This window comes from Equus caballus, chromosome 18 (genome assembly GCF_041296265.1).
Source record: "Equus caballus isolate H_3958 breed thoroughbred chromosome 18, TB-T2T, whole genome shotgun sequence".
Lineage (NCBI taxonomy): Eukaryota > Metazoa > Chordata > Mammalia > Perissodactyla > Equidae > Equus > Equus caballus.
Genome location: NC_091701.1, coordinates 42938426 through 42958152, shown reverse-complemented (window position 1 = coordinate 42958152; position 19727 = coordinate 42938426). Strand labels below are relative to the sequence as shown.

General features: G+C 36.1%; 1 protein-coding gene across 17 annotated transcripts in view; it reads right to left on the bottom strand.

The window, feature by feature from the left end:
* SLC4A10 (solute carrier family 4 member 10) overlaps window positions 1-19727 on the bottom strand; it is a 275630-nt gene that overhangs the window by 131438 nt on the left and 124465 nt on the right. For all 17 annotated transcript variants that reach the window (XM_070241888.1, XM_070241885.1, XM_070241894.1 and 14 more), the window contains 2 exons: window positions 14662-14808; window positions 1636-1774 (listed from right to left, as the gene is read on the bottom strand). In XM_070241888.1, coding sequence (XP_070097989.1) covers window positions 1636-1774; window positions 14662-14808 — 286 coding nt within the window. The remainder of the gene's footprint in view (window positions 1-1635; window positions 1775-14661; window positions 14809-19727) is intronic.

Genomic DNA, 19727 nt, shown 5'->3' with positions numbered 1-19727 from the left:
CAGGAAACTATTAACAGTGATTACCTTTGAAGACAGGTACTGTGAACAAGAGTAGAAGAATACTTTTGCTTTTCTATCTTTCTATACTTTTTGAATTTTAGATATTGACAGTTTTTTTTAATGTTAACAGAGATGAACTAGGTGATAGCAATTTTGATTTTCTTCTGTTTACTAAGTATTTTTTAAATAAAAGAGAGCTATGACGACGACTCAAAATAAATCAAACAGGAATTAACTAAACCAATATTATTCATAATATTACATGATTGACATTTAATTCCACACTAACTCGGAGTAGAATTAAGGCAGTGATTAAATGCTGCCACAAGTTTAATATGACCTGGTGGAGTACTGTGGCGTTCGGAAGGCTATTGCAACCTGAGAGCCACTGATAAATCTGTTCGACCGACAGAAAGAATTTCTAACAATTAGAGCTGTGTGGCCGTGGAAGGAATAGCCTAACAAAACAGTCAAACCTGTGTCAGTGGAGGTGTTCAGGCACATCCTGCTCCCTCTTCCTAGAATCCTGCCTTTCTGCTTTTCTTCCTAGCTAACTCCAACTCACCCTTCAAGGGTCAGCTCGGGAATCACCTCCTCCAGGAAAGCTATCTTGATCCCCTGTTCCTTACCCTTGTGGTTTAGATCCTTGCTACTCAAAATGTGGTCCTCAAACCAAACACATCGGTGTGACATCACCTGGAAGCTTATTAGAAATGCAGGATCTGAGGCTCCATGCCTGAAGCCTACTGAATTCACATTTCAACAAGATCCCAGGTGATTTGTAGTCACATTAAACTTTGGGAAGTGGCGGGTAAATGAAAACCCTGTGCACACCTGTATCCCAGCATTCATTATACAGTATTTACAACTTTGTTTGCTTGTCTAAATCCCACATCAGACCATGAGATTGTTAAAGGCAAGATCTAAGATTTTGTTGATGTTATTGTTCTATTTCTGTTGCACCTGGCACATAATGTATATTCCATAAATGTTTGTTAAATAAATGAGCAAATGAGCAAGAAGGAATAAATGAAAAGCAAATGCAAAATTTAGCTTATTACTCTTTTATAGCAATTCATCAATTATATGGCAATACAGAAAAATTACAAATGACAGAAAAAGTAATTTTTAAAAAGTTATTTTGAAAAACCTCTATGTTTAAATGTACATATATCCTAGAAACACATTACAAAATATTTTTATCTTCACCAAATAGTACATGAAATCCAGGACTATCTCCAAAGCCTCTTATCATGATGTTTGCCCTTTCTTTAAAAAAGCCCCACACTCAAATTATCATATAATATCACTAGTTTGGGCACAAGCCAGCTGCTGAAAAGACAGAAATAAATTACTTTTAGATTTCTATTGTTTTCCTGATGACACACAAATTATGCTACTGTTTATCTCTAAGACTGCAGCTGTTGCTGGCTCTGCATCACTGTTTACTATAATTACTGCCTTCAGATTTCATTCTGACCCATATCCTATTATAGGATATGCCCAGGCCAGATGAGCAATTTCAGAAATCAGCAGCACTCGTGGATGCTTGCAAAATCATGGCATTAGAAATCTCTTTTGCTAATAGCATGAAAATTCTTTAGTATACCTTCACCCTTCAACAAAAATCCTCACCTGGCTGTTTCTCGCCACTCGGCATCCTCACCTTCACGCCAGCAAATCTCATCCAGTTCTGTGAAAAGGTCATGAGGAATGTGTTCCTCATCATCATCCTCAGTTCCAAGAATAAACTGTACCCGCTGTGATGGGGTATCTATGGAAAATCAGAGCCATGAACATGCATTACCACGACTTCAAGCTTAAAATGTCCCAGTCATCCATTTCATCACCACTCTAAACTCACAGCTCCTCCCCCCACCTGCCCGCAACACTCTCCCAGAGTAGGCTCGGGAAATTATAACTAAATTTAGCATTACATTAAGTCTAGAATAATTTGTAAGCATAAATATGTAAAATGTAAACATTTAATGTATATACATTATCAAAAATCAAATCAAATGTGGTGATTATTTTGGATTATTTATAACACACATTATGGAAACTATTTCTATTTCTCACACACACATATACACATTTTCTCTCATCATATATATGCTATATTTTATGGTACTATTTAGAAGAGCAGACTATGATGAAATTCACTTATACCAAAATGATGCTGAATATAACTCATCAAAGAACCGCCTAGTGATGCTTCTTTGTAGTCACACCTGAGTCCCTCCTCTAATCTCTGGCAGTCACCAATCTGGTCTCCACTGCTATAGTCTTGCTTTTTCCAGAATGTCATATAAATGGAAACTTACAGCATATAACCTTTTGAGACTGTCTTTCTTCACTTACACAACGCTTTTGAGATTTTGAGATTTATCTGTGTCATTGAGTGTATCGGTAGTTCATTCTTTTCACTGCTAGGTAATAGTCCACTGTAGCAATGTATCACAGTTTACTTATCCATTCTCTGGTTGAAGGATATTTAGGTTATTTCCAGTTTGGGGTGATTATGAATAGAACTGCTTGCCACAGTTTGGGAGAGCCACATCCAGGTGTTTTTCTTTATGAGGAAGACACCAGGGCAAGTGCTGAAAGATCAGTAATTTCACTCCCATCTCTATACCGTTGAGTGTGCCCCATTCCAGTAGCTATTACTTCAGCTTTTTTCTAATCATTTCCTACTCACACCCAGACCTTTTGTTGGGAAGGGTCAGAAGCAAGGGAGAAGAGGACATTTTTATAAAATTTGCAGAGACCCATTATGTCCCCCACTTTAGTTGATTTGGACCACTGTAGGGAGACTTGGCAAGCAGTGGACTCAAACAAGTGGTTATTATACTTATGATTTAAGACCATGTCAACCAATAGGAGTATCCAGGTGCCTAAGCCAGAATTAAGTATGAATTCCTGAGGCCCCTTTTTGGCTGGCCTGAGGATGCAATAAGGAGAAAGAATGATGCATCATACCCAAAAATGGTCATGGTGGAATCCTGGATATTCAAAATAAGCTATATAAACTCTTTTGTCCTAATCATTATCCATAAAGTGGCTGAGAGGAGATGATCCCTTTCTGGGGAAAGCCACACTCAGTGACCAAGCTGCTTTCGTAACAAGCGGACCAGCAGGAAATGAGGAAGGCAGAGTCACAAATCTTTTTATTTTGATTTTTGAAGAGCTCCTCCAACACTTAACAATACCAGACGCCTGTGGATAGTAAGGAATGTGGAAGATCCGTAGGATACCTTGACTATCAGCCAATTGTTGAGTGGCTCTAGGGATAAAAAGAGCATGATTGTCTGACTGCAAATGGTTCAGAAGGCTGAATACATAACAGATTAGTTTCCAGGGTCACAATGGTGTGTCTAGAATCCATCAGTCAGACTGGAACAGCAACACCATAACCTCAGATTAGAGATATCTGCTGTCCTACTGCCAAGATAAAAATTTTTAAGTTCTTGCCTAGTTTCAACGTAAGGGCTAAAGGACTCTTCCAGGGCTACAGGCTGACCACAAGAATTTATCTAAAATTCCTTGGTTGAGTTTTTCATTCTTCACCAGGTCACTTATATTAGCATTGAAAACCCAATCTGGAGCAGTGAGAGCCCAATATTAGTCAATGCTTCATCTATGGTTTCCCCTTGAGTTTGTTTCTTCCCTAAGACTGACTGCCAGATTGTCAAGGAAATTCCCCTGCCTAAAGGAGAGTTAGTACCAATCATTCAGGCAGCTGTCTTTAAAACTACTTCCTGGTTCTCACCCTGCAAGTACCATACCGATTCCTCCTCATTAATAGGCAATAAAGTGGAGGAACATTTATTGCCTTGCTGACTACACAATTTGATTAACAAATTTGCTACCGATACCAATGGACTTCTCTCAAATCCCATTAATGATCCCATTAATCAGCTATAAGTCCTCCAAACTTCTTCCTTCAAAAAGCCATGTCTCTTTCAGCATCCTTCATTGCCAAAACTGTCAAGAACTGTGAAAGGTGGCAGCATTTATCCTGACAGCTTTAGGGATGCTGACAAAAGACAAAAGACTACTAGGTCAGCAACAAAAGACAGCTTACCATTCCTGTTCTATAGTAAAAATTATTAGAAAATCTAGTAGGAAAAATTCCATTTACTTTAGAAGCAAAGATATAAGGTTATCTAGGAATAAATCCAATAAAATTATGCAATACATTTGTGATGAAAATTATAAAACTTTATTGAGTGATATAAATGTAGACCTAAATAAATGAATAAATGTATGTTAATGGGAAGGCTCAAGAGTGGAAAATTATCTTAATTCAATGTTATCCCAATCTGGTATTTTCAAATATTTTAAAACACAAAATAATTAGTAACAAGCAGTAATAAACATAGAGTGATTACTTAAATCTATAATATTAAATATTTTAATTGTGAAAATAAACTAATTAATCAGTTATTTAAAGGATTAGGTTATAACTAAGTCACAACTGAGAGGATTTCAGAGGTCAAAGGAGAAAAATATACATATAATATAAAATATAATATGCCATACTTTCTGTATAAATAAATGTTTGTGGTGGCGCCCTAGCCCCTCCCCACCTCATTAGCCTTCTCTTCTGCCACTCTTTCCCTCGCTATTCCATTCCAGGTACATTAGCGTTCTTTCAGATTCTTAAAAATACCATGCTCCTTCCCACTTCAGAGTCATTGCACATAAGTGTTTCCTCTAGCCCTCCTATATATTTTTCAGTGTCTATTTCAATGTAGTATACTTCAGCAAGCCTACCTTATCGGATTTGCACAACACACACACAAACACACATATAAATACATTCATATGCAAACAACTAATTCAGGCACCTGTTATCCTAATTCATAGCACTATAAACTTCTCCTTTTTACACTTATCTCAATTGTAGTTTAAAATTTATTGTGCAATAATAAATTAAATATTTCAAATAGAAAATATTTCCACCTGCCAGAATTAGTCTTCTGGAAGGAGACAGAACCAAGTCCCAAGAGAGGAAATTATGCATGCAAAAATACTTTTCAAATTATAAAGCACTATATAAATATTATTGATGATGATTAATGCTGATGGTAATGGTAATAGTGATGGTTATAATGATAATATAGGCCTGTCTAACAGAGAGATTTAGGATTTGAAGCAGGGAGAATGAGAAAATAATAGTACCATTAATTAAAATAGGGTTGTCAGAATGAGGAGCTAGGATGGTCGGCTGAGGGTTCAAAAGACAACTTTTAGATGCTGAGTTTGAGGTGATGATGGGGCAAACATGAAGATGGTCATAAGGCACTTGGAGATTTGATTCTGGAAAAGAGGATGGGGTCAGAAGTAGAGATGTAGCATTTAACTAGAGAAGTCACATGATTACAATGGATGAGGATTCAGAAATGAAAGAATAAAGAAAGAAAACTCAGCACTGGGGGAATAATAAGGTTTAAGATTTGGGAAGAGGAAGAGGAGCTAACAAAAGAATCAAAAGAGGAATAGCCAGATATGTAAAAAGATGGCTACCTTAAACAAATATCTAATGAGCATCTTCCATTGGTCAGATACTATTCTAAGCAGTGAATTAGACAGATAAATAGAAAAAAATCTCTGCCTTCGGAGACCTTTCAGCTGATGCAGAGAGTAATATAACAGGGCCAAGGTGGAATAGGACTTTAGAAAGAACAGGAAGTCAATAATGTCAGAGGCTTTAGAATTGAAGATGAGAACAAAGAGCAACAGGATTTAGCTAACCTAATGTTCCAAAGCACTGAAATTCCAAAGAACATGTATTACTTTTAAAATCAGAAATAAATAAGCTTTTTCCATTGGGAATATAGATCATATTTTCAACAAATGGTTAGTTAAGAAAATCAAATTTAATAGTTATACTATGTGAGGAAAGCCACCAAAAGAATTATAATTGGAAACAGCAAGTTCGTTAGCAAAATTTCATCTGTTCATTATTAGCTATGTTACTCATATTGCTTTAATTACTCACACACTAATTAACCAAGGTCATAAATACATTTTTCCTAATAATAAATGAAAATACTCATCTTTCTTCATGCCTTGTCCAAAAGCTCTTTATTTTTCAGGCCCTTTCTGAAGAACAGTCAACAAATATGTTGAAAAATATATTTCTTATAACATAAGTATAACAACAGAAGTGAAGTGGGAAATTTCCATTTTACATATGTGGTCTTACTGTCATGAAGACCACAATCCTCATGTACTATGACATTTAGCTCATGGGAGAAGATTCACAAACTGTTTACCATAGGTGTTTCTGAATTAGAGACAATTTTCTTCCTCTTTATCCTTGTTTCACTTCAGATAAATCAATATTCAGATAATCTATCTTACAAAATCGTGAAACGATGACAAGTTTAACAGTTCTGTTTCAAATTCATATCTCCAGTCTCTTTGCAGCTGAATAATATTTTCCATCTTCGTTTGAACTTTAAAATTTTGCTCATATTATTTGAATGTCATATACAATCTGTTCATTTGGATTTCTCTATTTTAATTCATTTATATAATTGAAATAATATATTTATTATTACTAATGCTAATTAGTTAATTTTGTTATAGGGTAACAGATTGATAAAATGAATGTTTCAGCTGAAGCATCAAGAACCAATAAGTATTTCTTTCCAAACGGGATGTGTGAAAACCTAGTGATCTAACTCTAACTCCTTACCCAAGCTAAGGCTATAAAAGTGTCATGAGTGAAAACAGTAGACACATTCTGGAGAAGATTTCTTCAGAGAAAGCTGTAATGTGAGTCCCAAGTCTACTTACTCCCCTATAGAGGAAGGGGAGCAGGAGTGTCCACCCCTCCCTCAAGCCAAATGAATAGAGCTCCAAGGACATCAGAAGAGCTTGATATGTTCCCTGAAATGGACTAGGGTATGATTCCTGCCTAAGAAACATAAAGTCTGCCTAGCTGCTGATGGTGGAGATTGCTGCTTTGAATAACATGCACTCTCAGTACTTACCAAAGCAAGGAGTGTGTGTGTGTTTTCTGTGAATCATATTTAGGCCACACACATAACTGGGAGATTAGAAATAGACATAGAGAGAGAGAGAGAGAATGTGTAATGTTGGATCATCTTAGATCCTATCCAAGAGGCTGCCATGGAGCAATGACAAGGCTTTGGCAGAAAGAATCTATCACTACAGCGGAATGCCTAGGAGATGAGTAGTAATAAGGCAGAAGAGAGTACAGATGAGAGACCCCGCAGGACAGAATGAGTAAATTCAAATTCTTGATAAGCCCAGAGAGTGTGACATCAGCTTGCAATAGAACCAGTTAAGTAAGAACTTTGCTGCCCCATCCAGCTTAGTTCTTTTCATTTGCTACGCTCCAAATCTGAAGGGATCAGAAACTGCAGTTAGGAAGATTTTGGAGTATGTAGAAGGAGGAGAAGAAGTTCAAAGTAGGGGGGAAAAAAGGCAACTATATCCTCTCTCTTCAACTGTAGTAGGCCTGGGCAAGAAAAAGGGAAAAAAGCATATGGTTAAAACTAGTTCAAAGTTTTAACTATTACTTGAAATTAAATATTTTAATTACTGATTCGAGGACTTTGAGTTACCCAAGAGTGACTAGAAAAGCTATGGAACCCCTCCGAGTTTTCATTCAGAAGCAGAATAACAATTAGACCCACTAAATAAATACAAAGGGATGGTGCAAGACAGAAACAGAGTTATTTTATGATTAAATCCCAAAACTAGTGTTCATTCAATGAAACAGTTACAAGAATCTTACAAATTATCATAATTCTTTTAAATTCATAAGTGAGCCATTAATCTTTAAACTCTATATTTTACTGAAATAGCAATTGACTATGGTGAAATCATAAAAAGAGAGAAAAAAGACAAAATAGATTTTAATTTATTAATTTCTTCTATGGATCAGGCATTTTCATATTCTATCTCTTCTATTCTCACAATAGCCTAGTCGAAAAGGCACTGATATTATTCAGTCTCAAAATGCAATGCAAATAATAAAGGAGCTCAAAAACTAGGGCATCCATGTTCATGGATAGAAAGACTCAATATTATCAAAATGTCAGTTCTTCCCAACTTGATTCAACCTTACATTTAAGACTTTCTAGTGTTTCCCCTCATGCTTTATAATACTAGTCATAAAATAAACATGAGGAAATAAGACCCTCACAATTATGAATAAAGAGAATTTGAAAGTTCAAGGTAGGGTATCAGGTATTTATAAGACTTCTCTAAGACACAATGATAACAGCAATAGTATAGGAAATAATGATCTAGTAAAGTAAGATAATCTATTCAAGGACAAGAGGCATTATATTTGGGTTCAAAAATAACACAGAGCTCCCTGTATGTGGCTTTTCATTCTTTAAAGCAGAAATTATTTTATAGGTATTAGATTATGCTCCCAAAAGTCTTTTCATGATCATCTTATCAACACACCTTTAACCTCTTAAAGAAGGATTCAGATTATGTTTCAATACAGCAGATGTTCAAAATGTGTTATTCCATGACCCTTTTTTTCAAGTCTAGGCACCTTAAAATTGTATGTTTAACATGTAAAAGCAACAAAGGACTTATATCCATAATATATAAAGAGCTTCTACAAATCAATAAGAAAATAACAATTCAGTAAAAAAAAAAAAAAAAAAAACAACCACAAGCACAAGACTTGAAATAGAAGAGGCTATCCAAATGGCCAAAAAGCACATGCAAAGTTGCTCAACCTCATTAGTAGTCAAGAAATGTAAATTAACACCATTACACATCTTACCAGAATGGCTAACATTAAAAGAATAAAATTGCCAAGTGTTGATAAGAATGTAAAACAACATAAACTTTCATACTTTGCTGGTGGGATTGTAAATATCTACCCTACTTTTGAAAATTGCTTGGCACTACCTACTCATGTTGAAAATATGCATGCCCTATGACTTAGAAATAAATGATTTCATTCCTATGTATGAGAAACACATATGTGCACCGAGACATATACAAAAATGTTCTTGGAAACATAATTCATAGTAGCTTCAAACTGTAAACGATTCAAATGTCCATCAATAGTAGAATGCATGGTATATATAAGCAAATTAATACTATACAAAAATAAAAATGAATAAACTAATGTTACAGCCAAAAGCATTGGTGAATCCCACAAACACAATATTGAGCAACAAAGCAAGAGACAAACAAATACCTCTTGTGTGAGTTCATTTACATAAAGTTCAAAAACAGGCAAAACACTCAGTGTAAGAAGACAGGCTAAAGATCCTTTTAGGGAAGAGAGAGAGAGTAGTGACTGGGAGTGAGCACAAAGGAGGTTTCTGGAGTGCTAGCTGAGATGGTAGTTACACAGATGTTTCTTTGTGATAATTCATTGAATTATACATTTATGTTTCTATGTTTAAACTTGTTATATTTTATAATAAAATAATTTTTTAAAAAAGTACTGATATTCTTACACATCAACCAATTGGGAGTTAAACAGGAACAGAAAACCACTGTCCATCAAAAAAATAGCTTTTTGAAGTCATGTTTTCTACATTTGCTTCATTTTTCCTGTGTGTATACAATTCCAGGGTTGTATTAATTTATACAGTACATTTGTGTACCACATTTAAAAAAACTTAATAGAGTGTGTTTTTTAGATTTATTTCTACTGCTTATAGATTAACTAATTGTAATTGACAAACTCCTGTCATCTTTCCTGTTACATTCTTTGTTGGGAGGCTGAGAAACAAATCAACATTAAAGTGTTCTGAATTTCTCCCTTTATCTTCCATATTTTCTGACTTCAAGTTTATGCCTCAAACTTATTTTTAAACAACTCATCCATGTTCCCAGTTGAAAATATAATTTCAAATTATACAAGGTGAATGAAAGATGGCATTAAAAATAACAAGATGCAAACTGTAGCAGTTTTTTGTTATCAGGGAATTGATTGTAATAGGAAGGAGAATTAATTTATCATCACATTCTTTCTCTCTGTTTTTGCTGAGGAACACTCACCCTGAGCTAACACCTATACCAATCTTCCTCTGTTTTGTACGTGGGTCGCTACCACAGCATGGCTATCAACGAGGGGTGTAGGCCCACACCTGGGAACCAAACCCTGACTGTTGAAACAGAGCATGCCAAACTTAACCACTAGGTGACAGGGCTGGCCCTGAATCGCCACATCCTTATACAAACTATCATGTTTATTAAGTGCAGTAATAAAAGTAGGTTGAACTTATTTGCAGTTATCAAAAGTTTTTTGTATAATCAAAGCATCACCACCACCACTACCACACAGCTGAAAAGCTCGGTCTATCTTGGACTCACCTAGAAATCAGATTCCAATCATCACATCTGGTGGACTAGAACCAGCCACTGCAGGTCTGTGACATAAGCATAATCCTTTTTGTCTACAGTAAAGGCTTGTTCACTTTTCCCTGGATGCAGCACTAACCCAATCAGGTCCCTAACAACACTGCCTTGCACGATTGGGTCATACAATGAAGTGGGATTCTGCTAATGTTTCTTATATATTGGATTGGCAAAGCTTTTTAAGAGTGCCAAAATTCAAACATCTCCCCCAAAATCTTTTTAAGTTGATGCTTGCTCCAGAAATATACACCCAAATTGTTGCACGTCTTCACAAAGCCCTACTCCAATTTACAATATAAAGCCACCAGGTTCCCAACAGAGGGACCTGAGGCTTCCTCACATTCTCCTCTATCTTACACCTCTTTGGAACTTGAATTCTGAAGAATTTTCAGGCAGCTGTAGGAATGTCTTCAAAAGATTTTCTCTGAAATCCTTCGAAGTAAAAATTATTCTTAAGTGGTCAGCAATTTTCTTTGAAGCCTTCAACATAGTAATCTCGTATATCCTCACTATGCAGAATATCAAAGCCCAAATCAAATAGGATGGTGTTTATAACATGGTTTCAGTCTCAGCATGTGACTGAGTACTTGATTATCAAGGCAACTCAACTGATTGTGGAACAGGAATAAAGGCAGATGATTAGTCCTGAAGAAACTGAAAAAAGTGAAATCTAGGAAGCTCTACTGCTTAGAGACCACCAAGGTGCCAAACATTGGTCTCTGATAAAACAGACCTTAGGTCTAAATGTCAACAAAGATACTCAGATGGTTGGGGGAGAAAGGAGGTAGGTGGCATCCAAAAATAGTGGCTGGCACATCAGAAGGTGAATCTGGGCCACCTGACATATTTTCAAGTTTCACCAATTAAAGAGGCAGAAGCTTTAGTATCAATGGCTCTTGATTCCAGCTAGATATTAAATCACCTGGGATACTTTTTTAAAACACCAGTGCCGAAGGAAATACTTAATATTAACTAATGTTTGAGGGTGGGGCCCAGCATCAATATTTTTTTAAAGCTCCTCATATGATTCTACCATGCTAATGTGCATATAAGTTACCTAAGGATACTGTTAATATACAGATTCTGATTCAAGAGGTCTGGAGTGGGGCCTGAGATTCTGTATTTCTAACAAGCTCAGAGGTGATGCTAATATTGCTGACTTATGGACCACACTTTGAATAGCAACGTTTCTAGAACAGTGGATCTCAACCTTGGCTGCACATTAGAACCACCTGAGATACTTTAAGCAATACTTGTGCTTGGAGCCCAAGCACAGTGATTCTGATTGGTATGGGGCTTGGCCATCAATAGGTTCTTAAAATTCCCAGGTGTAATCAATGTTGAGAACCACTGTTCTAGAAAAACTGACATAATGCACCCACCTATGGAAAAAAAGAAGGATATGACAGAGGCAGAGGGAACAAATTTATTTTTGTTTGTTTACTAAACGTTTCTAAGATGATGTGAATATATTTTCTCAAATACTAGAAGATGATAAAAAGTCAAAGTAACCATTAAAGCTTAGTCCAACATATAATCGATTCCCAGGGTCTAAGAGGGAGTCTATACTAACATAAACAGATAGAGCTTAAATGACAAAAATCTACCCAACTGTCTTTTTATTACATTCTCAGACTCCACCTCATGAAACAAAAAACACCTGAAAATGTGGGGGACACATTCACATTTCCAGTCTCTGCTAACTAACTTGGAGACAGCCATCCTCCATCATGAGGTGCAGGATACCCAGAGTACTTTTCTTTACACAACCGCCATCGACAATCATTCTACCTCTGACAGAAGTACATGGTTTTTAGGGAATTTTAATGCCCATAACTATACAAAGTGATGAAGACAAGGTGCACACTGATGGCAATGCCTCTCTAAGAAAAAAGAATTAGAAGTCTGTAAAGATACCACAAATCAATGAAGCATCAAAATAACCTCAACAGCCCAAAGGAAGATCATACCTCTGAAAATTATCTACTTCAGGATCAAAAGAAAATGTCCAGAAATAGCTGGGGATCATCAATAGGCTTTAACAACAGAGGTTCTATCAAGCAGAAAAACAAAAATGAACTAGGAAAGGACAGGAGGAAAGGTACAGAAAATAGGATGAGATAAGAAAGAACTTCAAGAAAACTGAAAATGCAACCAGAAAGTCAAAATCCACAATAGAAGTAGTAAAATGAAGAATTGATACTGCCAACCACCAAATGAATAATATGAGAGACTAAACTACAAAGGAAAAGGACAAACAGCTGATCTCATAAATTCTACATGCAGATAATTAATATTCACAAAGAAGAGAACAAAGTAAATGGAACAGAATCAGATAAAATAGGAAAATGTTCTCCAAGTAGAAAAATATCATTGTGTGCACATTGGAGAGGCTTTTTAATACACTCACCATTAGGCCTATCTTAGCAAGTTTTCTTAATTAAAGTGACACAGAAAAATGTCTATAAACATTCAGGCTTAAAAGACATGACCTAAAAAACTGAAAAGAACATAGACTGCAGACTTCTCTGCAACATTTATCAAACACAGATATTGAGTAAAGTAATATTTATAAAGTATTAAATGTAAAATTGTTACTCCAAACTTTATATGCCATTAACTTACTTTATGTCTGAATACAACTGAATCACTAAAGGGAGAAGCTGAGTGGAAGGGAGATCGGGGACTGTTTAAAATGGGAGAGACTCCATCGTATTGAAAAGACGATGAGAATAATCCAGTTGAGAGGAAAGGCCAACTAGATTATAAATTGTGTAAATTTCCAGGTGGGAGGGAACAGGAAATAAACATAACTGAAAAGAAAATTCCCATATTATATCAAGAGATAGGAAGATAATTGCAGATGTAGGCACATAGGTGTGTATGTTTAATAGGTGGGAAGTTGAATGAGTTGTTTCTGATGACGTATTTTTCCTCTGAAGTAGAAAGTATCTGCTAAGTGATGGTGAAAAAGGGGATGTTGGAGAATGCTGAAGAAGGTTGAGAAATAATTATTTTAAAATTCAAAGAAATGCAACAGAATTGGGAGGAGGTGTTAAATGTCCACTTGAGTCATGAATTTAAATAGTTACAATCTGCTCTGTTGAATGACTATGTCCAGTACAGCATGCCCATTGGGGAGGCAAGGAGAAAGCATGGACATGGAGGAACCCCAACATAACTGTGGGGGTTTTTTTTTGTTTTTTTTTTAAAGATTTTTTTTTTATTTTTTCCTTTTTTCTCCCCAAAGCCCCCCGGTACATAGCTGTGTATTCTTCGTTGTGGGTTCTTCTAGTTGTGGCATGTGGGACGCTGCCTCAGCGTGGTCTGATGAGCAGTGCCATGTCCGCGCCCAGGATTCGAACCAACGAAACACTGGACCGCCTGCAGCGGAGCGCGCGAACTTAACCACTCGGCCACGGGGCCAGCCCAACTGTGGGTTTTTTAAGTGGAGGTGAAGGTATGAATAAAACTAAAACAGGGAACCTAAGGTAATTAGAACATTAACAAAAGTATTACTAAAATTATAGGCTATAAAATCAGAGTAAGATAAGGAAAGAAAGAAAAAGATGATAACATGGACAGAAAAAAAAAAAAGAGAGATTAAGTAGTTGCACAAGCAAGCGAGAAAGAGAGAGGCTGTGGCCAGAGACCAAGGAGAATGCATTAGTGACTTCAGAGGTGGAGTGATCAAGGACGAGTAAGTGAGCTAGGTGCAGTGAGGGAGAGGGTCATAGGAGACGGGAAGGCCAAGGAACTAAAAGCCAGCTTCTTGGTCATGTCATGTACATAGGCTCTCACGGCACTCGGGAATTGTTAACAACTACCGAAACGCTATACTTTGACATTCTGTATATATTTTCAAAGGAAGAACATTGAAAATAGTAGAGTGTTCATGTTGGAAGAGTTAAATTTGGGCAGCATCGGCAATAGTGTAACTGGGAACTTAATAAAGGCATTTCCCCCTGGATTTTCAAACTACTTAGAGAAATTACTTTGTATAAATTATCAAGAGTTTATACAATTAAATTTTACTACTTGAGTGTATTTCCTAAATCACAATTTAAGCCAATTTTCACCTTCACAAAGCAGGACACAAAAGAAAATAAAGTTGAAGCTTTCTCTTTCCCACATCTCCCCAATCTTCCCAACCCAACATGTTTTACAAAAGTATTAACAATTTTATTAATATGAGGTATTACTGCTAATTATGGATTGTAAAAACAAGTATGATATTATTATAGTCATAAATTTAATAAAAACAAGGAGAAAGATTCTTACCAAAGGAAGGAGACTCCCTTCCATCCTCTAACCCCGAATCTCTCTCTCTGTCTCTCTTTCTGTGTTTATGACCACGATGCCTGTGACGTCGATGGCTTTTTCTTCCTCCCAGGGGCACGTGAACTCCAATAAATAGTGTCCGATGACCTTCATCAAAAGTAAACGCACAAATTAAACTCTAAATTATTCCCAGAACACGGAAGATGATGATTTACATATTAATGGAAACTCAGTTCAATTCAATCCAGCAAACAGTTTTTGAATGTTTATGTTATGTAAAGCTTGGGGCTTGGCACTGTATTTTGGCACTATATCACAAACATTTACAATACCAGTTACTTGGTTATACATTTTATAACCACCATCAATTTATTAACTACCTTAATAATCTCTCCGTGTCTATTCCTCATAGTTTATAATTATACTCTTCTCATTAAAAAAAAAAAATTTGTTCTACTTTCTCCCTACCCTCAACTAATCGCATTAGTTCCCTTCCCAGTTCCCTTTCCTTCACAGTTAAGTGTGTGAAACAATCACTTCTCTAATAAAATCTTCACCAAAGTCCCTAGTTATTCTGAATCCCATGGAGTTTTTTCAGTTCTACTGTTTCTTTCTGTGGCACTTGATACCATTGACCACTCTCTTCTCTATGACTTTACTTTCTCTTGGTCCTTCTCCTCATCCTTTGTTTTATTTATATGTTTCCTTCACAGGTTCTTCTGCTATTTACCCATCCAAGGTTGGAGATCCCCAGGGCTCTGTCTTTGACCTCATGTTTTCAAGTAACACATATATATTGCAGGCTCTGAGACCTACATCTTGATGCCAGATCCAGCTCTTGGACTGCAGACCTCTGTATCCATCCACCTATTAGACATACCACTTGGACATCCCTCCCACAGGCATGTCAAACTCAACATGTCCATGAAGCTCATCCTTTTTTTTTTTTGGCCTCCAGTATCAACTATCTATAACCTATCTCAGTAAATGCACTATCTATCCAGTCATCTCAAAGCCCATCTAATTTATCACCAGGCCATCCTTTACATCTCTTAAATCCATTCCCTCTGCAATATCCCTGGTGCTACTGTCAGTTGGATCCTCATCGTCTCTCACCAGGACTATTAGAAATTTTCCTTACTGCTTTTTTCTAACTCCAATCTTTTCTTACCTCTTATCTATCCTGAATTTTGATGGCTTTTTTTAAATCAAAAAATGCAAATCTGACTATATTACTCCCCTGCTTTAAACTTCTTGATTGCTCTGTTGTCTGTAAGATAGAGTTTTTAGTACTCTATTAGGCCAAACAATATCTGACCGCAGCATATTTCTCCAGCCAGGCTTCTAAATATACTCTGCCTCACATACTACAAGCCAGTGTGTGCTCCTTCATCCCTGGTTAGCCAGATAGTCTCAAGTCTCTCTGCTTTTACTTAATGCTGTTCTTATTCTTCCAACTGCATGAAATGCCTTTGTCTCTCTGGACAATCTGATGAATATCTACTTATCTTCCAAGTCTCAGCTCAAGGATTACACCATCTATAAAATTTGTCTATACCTTCTTACTCTAAATATAGTTGAGCACTTCTTCCTTTTGGACCCTTTAGTACTCAATCATATACATAAAAGCACAAGAACTCTTGATTGTAATTATTTACTTATAAGTAGCTTTCTTCTTATGAATCTTCTCTAGGAAAGGCCTATGTGTTAGTCATTTTTTATCTTTAGCGCCTGGCATATAGCAGATGCCTAACAAACGTTTACTGAAATTATGAATATCTTATTGATTGGCATTGTGCTCAGTATCAGGGATACAAATATAAGTAAAATGCTATTTTATTCTTATAAATTAGTAGGTTTCAGTCCTCCCCAACTTATGTAAAAAGTGGTATTCACAAGTGTGATATGTTGTGCTGGGTATCTCCTGGACGAACGTATCAGAATCAGTGAGAAGAATATGTGAACCCCCCTAAAACAGACATGCATTGACTTAGGCATCAACATAATCACAAATTTCCAACATCATTATTTCAACAGAACTTGAACAAACAATCTAAAATGTACGAGGAAAAACCTGAAAGAAAAATAACCAATAAATTTTTGAGAAAGCTCAAGGAGGGAGAATTCAAATCGCAATCTTCTACTCTAATATGTTGAAGGCTAGCAATCAGGGAATATGCAGAGCAAGAAAGATAACTGAGATGGAGCCTTGCATAAAACTAGCATTTAAGAGTCAGAAAAAGAGAAACCAAAGGCTTAACAACAATAAAAAAATGAAGTCACAGACTTCCAATTAAACATGAGAGATTAAACAACTGCTTCTTATCTCTACTCTCTCTGGAGACTGTCTTCTTAATGCCAAGTTAGGAAACAATTTCTTAAACAGCAATAACCATAAAGTAAATGATTAATAAATTTTATTACATTGAAATCAGGAACTTCTCTTCATTACGAAAGAGTGGGGGGGGGGGGTGCCACAAAGCATGAAAATATATTTGCAACACATACAACAAACAAAGGACCAATAAAGTAAATATAAAAAGAAATCCTACAAGTCCTAAGAAAAAGATGAAAACCGAGTAGGAAAATAGGCAAACTTGAACAGGCACTTAGTAAAAGCAAAAATCCAAATGGCTAATAAGTGTAGGAAACATTTGTCCTCGATTCCATTAGTTCTCAGGGAAATGGAAATTCAAACCATGAGATATCTCTATATTCCCACCACCTCAGCAACAATTGAAATGGTTGACAATTCTGTGTCTTTGTGTGACGCTGACCAGTTTCTCATGCAGTACTAGTAGGAGTATACCACTAGGGGAACTACTTTGAAACAGAGTGGCCTTTTCTAGCGAAATTGAAAATAGACATACTTTATGACCCAGCAGTTTCCCTAGACCCTAAAGAAATCCATGCAGATGTATATATGTATGAAACGTATATAAGAATGTCTACAGCAGCACTGCTTATAAAGACAAAACATTGGAAACAACCCCAAAATCCATCAACAGAATGTATAAATGAAGTAGGGTGCATTCACACAATGGGACATACACAACAACCGTGAAAAAGCTACAGATATGCACAACAACATGGGTGAACCTCACAAACATACTATTAAGCAGGAAAAAAGTATACTTCCCTTTATAAAGCTTTAAAAACAGAAAAACTAAAATGTATTGTTCAGGCATGCATACACAGGAACAGATCAATATGAAAGTCAGATAGTTTTTACCTCTGGAATAAAGGAGAGTAGGAGCTGTGATTGGGGAAAAGCACATGAGGAGCTTCCAGGATGCTAGAAATGCTCTGTTTCTTGATACAAGTTTTTGCTTTAGAAATATTTATTAAACTTTTTATATAAGCTTTCTGAACTTTTCTGAATGTATGCTTCATTTCACAATCAAAATTATTAAAAAAGAAACCAAAGGAGGAGAGTTTCAAAAAGGGGGCAGTTACTAGTTTATATGTGATAAAGGAGTCAAACAAGATTAAGACTAAAAATTAGCCATCACAGTTGGAAGTTAATACTTATCTGTCACCTTCTTGAGAGCATTTTCAGTGGATGGGGCAATGAATAAAAAACGAGCAAGTTTAGACAGTGAATATGTTCTAGAGTTGCAAATAAAGGCTTTACAGAGAAGTGGTACTTAAACTAAACCTTAAAGATTGCAAAGCTTTCTAACAATTACTGATTAAGATAAGCTTTCCCAGATGGACAAAGGGGCATGATGGACCTGGCTGGCAAGTCCAGAGGACCTGGCTGGGTATAATGAATATTGCCTTTGTTTGTAGAATGTGGATCTGATGGGCAATTGCCAGAAGTAACATCCTAAGAAGCTGCCAAATCAAGGCTAAAATAAACAATCTGAAACTATATCCAAACATCATCAGATGAGAAAAGATGCCAAGACACACAGTTGAACTGATGTCTTGGGGACGTTAAATACAAGAAAGACCAAGCTGAAGGAAGTTCCTGAGGCAGAATCTTCCAGGGATGGTTAAAAAGTCAAGACTCATTTGGGTAAATAACTATGAGTTTAATTACGGGATCATATGGTAAGCTTATGTTTACCTTTGTAAGAAACTGCCAGACTGTCTCCCAAAGTGGCTGTACCATTTTGCATTTCCACCAGCAATGAATGAGAGTTCCTGTTGCTCTATATCCTTGTCAACATTTGCTATTGTCAGTGTTTTGGATTTTAGCCACTGTAATGGGTATGTAGTGGTATCTCATTGTTTTAATTTGCAATTTCCTGATTATATTTGATGTGCAGCATCTTTTCATATGCTTATTTATCATCTGTCTATCTTCTTTGGTGAAGTGTCTGTTCATATTTTTTTCTTATTTTGTATTTGCATTGTTTGTTTTCTTATTGTTGAATTTTAGGTGTTCTTTATATATTTTGGATATAAGTCCTTCATCAGATAGGTGTTTTGAAAGAATTTTCTCCCACTCTTTAGCTTGTCTTTGCATTCTTGTGACAGTGTCTTTCACAGAGCAGAAGTTTTAATTTTAAAGAAGTCCAATTTATCAATTTTTCTTTCATGGGCTATGTTTTTTGGTATTGTATCTAAAAAGTCATCACCAAACTCAAGGTCACCTAGATTTTCTGCTAGGTTATCTCCTGTGTTTTACATTCAGGTCAATGATCCATTTTGAGTTAATTTTTATGAAAGGTGTAAGGTATGCATCTAGATGTATTATAAATACCTAATTCACTCACTAGGTTTTTGCTCCAATGAGTTGAAAACCAATATTCATACTAAAACCTGCACACAAATGTTTATAGCAACTTTAGTCACAATTGTCAAGAAATGGGAAACAATCAAGATGTCCTTTAACAGATAAATGAACAAACTGTGGTACATCCATACAATGGAGTAATATTCAACAATAAAAAGAAATGAGATATCAACCATGGAAAGACATGGAGGAAACTTAAATGCATATTGCTAAGTGGAAGAAGCCACTAAAAAAGCTACTACAAGATTCCAACTATACGACATTCTGGAAACGGTAAAACTATAGAGACAGTAAAAACATCAAACGTTGCCAGGGGTTCGGG